This window comes from Papaver somniferum, chromosome 2, assembly GCF_003573695.1.
Source record: "Papaver somniferum cultivar HN1 chromosome 2, ASM357369v1, whole genome shotgun sequence".
Lineage (NCBI taxonomy): Eukaryota > Viridiplantae > Streptophyta > Magnoliopsida > Ranunculales > Papaveraceae > Papaver > Papaver somniferum.
In genome coordinates this window covers 51,664,655-51,666,490 of record NC_039359.1, presented here as the reverse complement: position 1 = coordinate 51,666,490, position 1,836 = coordinate 51,664,655, and the positions used below count along the sequence as shown (strand labels likewise).

At 38.2% G+C, this 1,836-nt stretch overlaps 1 protein-coding gene across 1 annotated transcript; it reads left to right on the top strand.

Annotated features, from left to right (window-relative positions):
* Positions 1–1,002: 1,002 nt before the first annotated feature.
* Positions 1,003–1,491, top strand: LOC113350996 (salutaridinol 7-O-acetyltransferase-like). The gene has a single exon (XM_026595082.1). The coding sequence runs from the start codon at positions 1,003–1,005 to the stop codon at positions 1,489–1,491; it is 489 nt and encodes a 162-aa protein (XP_026450867.1).
* The last annotated feature ends 345 nt before the right edge of the window (positions 1,492–1,836 follow it).

Genomic DNA, 1,836 nt, shown 5'->3' with positions numbered 1-1,836 from the left:
AGAGAACCTGAAAAAGTTCTCATCAAGATTGATAATAAGTGTGCAATTGCACTCACTAAAAATCCAGTGTTTCATGGGAAGACGAAACACATTCACAAAAGGTATCATTTCATACGAGAATGTATCGAGAAGGAGATCATCAACGTTGAACACATACCAGGAACTGAGCAGAAAGCAGATATATTGACAAAGGCATTAGCTCGGATCAAGTTTGAAGAAATGAGACAATTGATTGGAGTACAAGATATGTCACGGGTAAGGTTGAAGCTTAACGGGGAGAATGTTGGTTAATCTTCAATATAGAAATCACTAACAAGTTGATTAGGATAAGAATATGAAATACATGAAGTCCTAAGAATTATGAGCTAGCTAAGTTCTAAGAAAAGGAAAGACATGTAATAAGGTAATAGGACTAGGAAAAGGAATTCATAGTTCTATATATATATGATCACCAAAGTTGTGGTTGATCATATGAGCAAGATTAGAGCTTGTATTTAGTTTTGAGATATTTTCTAAACATCAATAAAGAGAGTTGTCTTTATATAAGCTAAGTTTCATCTTGCAGTTGCCATTACAACAACCATACTTTTTGTGTGTTTCCCACAAGATCTCCGATGTATCTACCATCACCACATTCATTCGGTGTTGGGCGCAGACAACTATCGAAGTGAGCAGAAGTACGTCCATCATTTCCCATATCGTAAGCTCAAAGTTGATTCCAACTTTTGACTCGCGTCTCTCTTCCCACCTATTAAACAACTGATATCACCATCAGAGGTAACACCTACATTACCGGATTCAAATCCCTCCGAATCAGTCAGTAAGATCATTAGCAATAGATTTTTGTTCGATGCGTTAGCGATAAATTCTGTACATGAAAAATTATTAGCAGTAACGGCAGAAAAATACAAATGTCGTAGTAGGCCGACAAGGGTTGAGGTAGTTTCTTTTTTGATCTGGAAGTCATTTGTGAAATTGGCTACCCCTGGTTCTTTACCAGTAATGGTAAGACATGCCGTGAACCTTAGAAGGAGACTTGACCCACCATTACCAGATGTGTCATTCGGAAATCTTATAGAGTTCACCAAAGCAGTAGTTGGAGCATCACGAACAAAAACAACAACCCAAGAGACAACTAGTAGTTCCAGTACTATACTATATGATGACTTGAATGAATTTGTGGGTCAACTTAGGGAATCCATAAGTAAAATGACCAAGGGTAATCATGATTTCGATGCGGAAAACACTGACTATGAAGGGAAAAATTTGTGGATGAGTAGTTGGTGTAATTATGGATTGTATGATATTGATTTTGGTTGGGGAAAACCAATTTGGGTAACTGCTGTTGCAACTATATTTCCTGACTCGAAGGGTTTCTTTTTAATGAATGATACCCGTTGTGGCGAAGGAGTAGAAGTGTGGGGAAATTTGGTCGAGGAAGAGATGTCCAATTTCCAACTCAACCTGTCGGAGCTCCTTGACAGGATTTGAGTCCATTTATTAGTATCGTTCTTAAGTCAGTGATCTTTGCATCAGCTAGTGTTCATGAGGCCGGAGTTTGACCTCCTTTCCCCACAACTAGAAGATTGTGAAGATTTAGGGGGTTTGTGGGTTATGTGTTGTGAGTTGGACTTTTTTGGTCCGGTTTCATCCATGTTATAGTTTTTAACAAGTTTGGCTTCTCCTTTTAGATTTTCGTTTCACAAATATTCAGAAATCTCACCTTTTGTGTATACTCATAGTGGAGAAGTATGGTTCCAATTTTTCTTTCTGGATTCCTGGTATGGTAAAATCTCCCCATGGGGTCTCATGTTGGAGAACTATTGTCGATTGCGG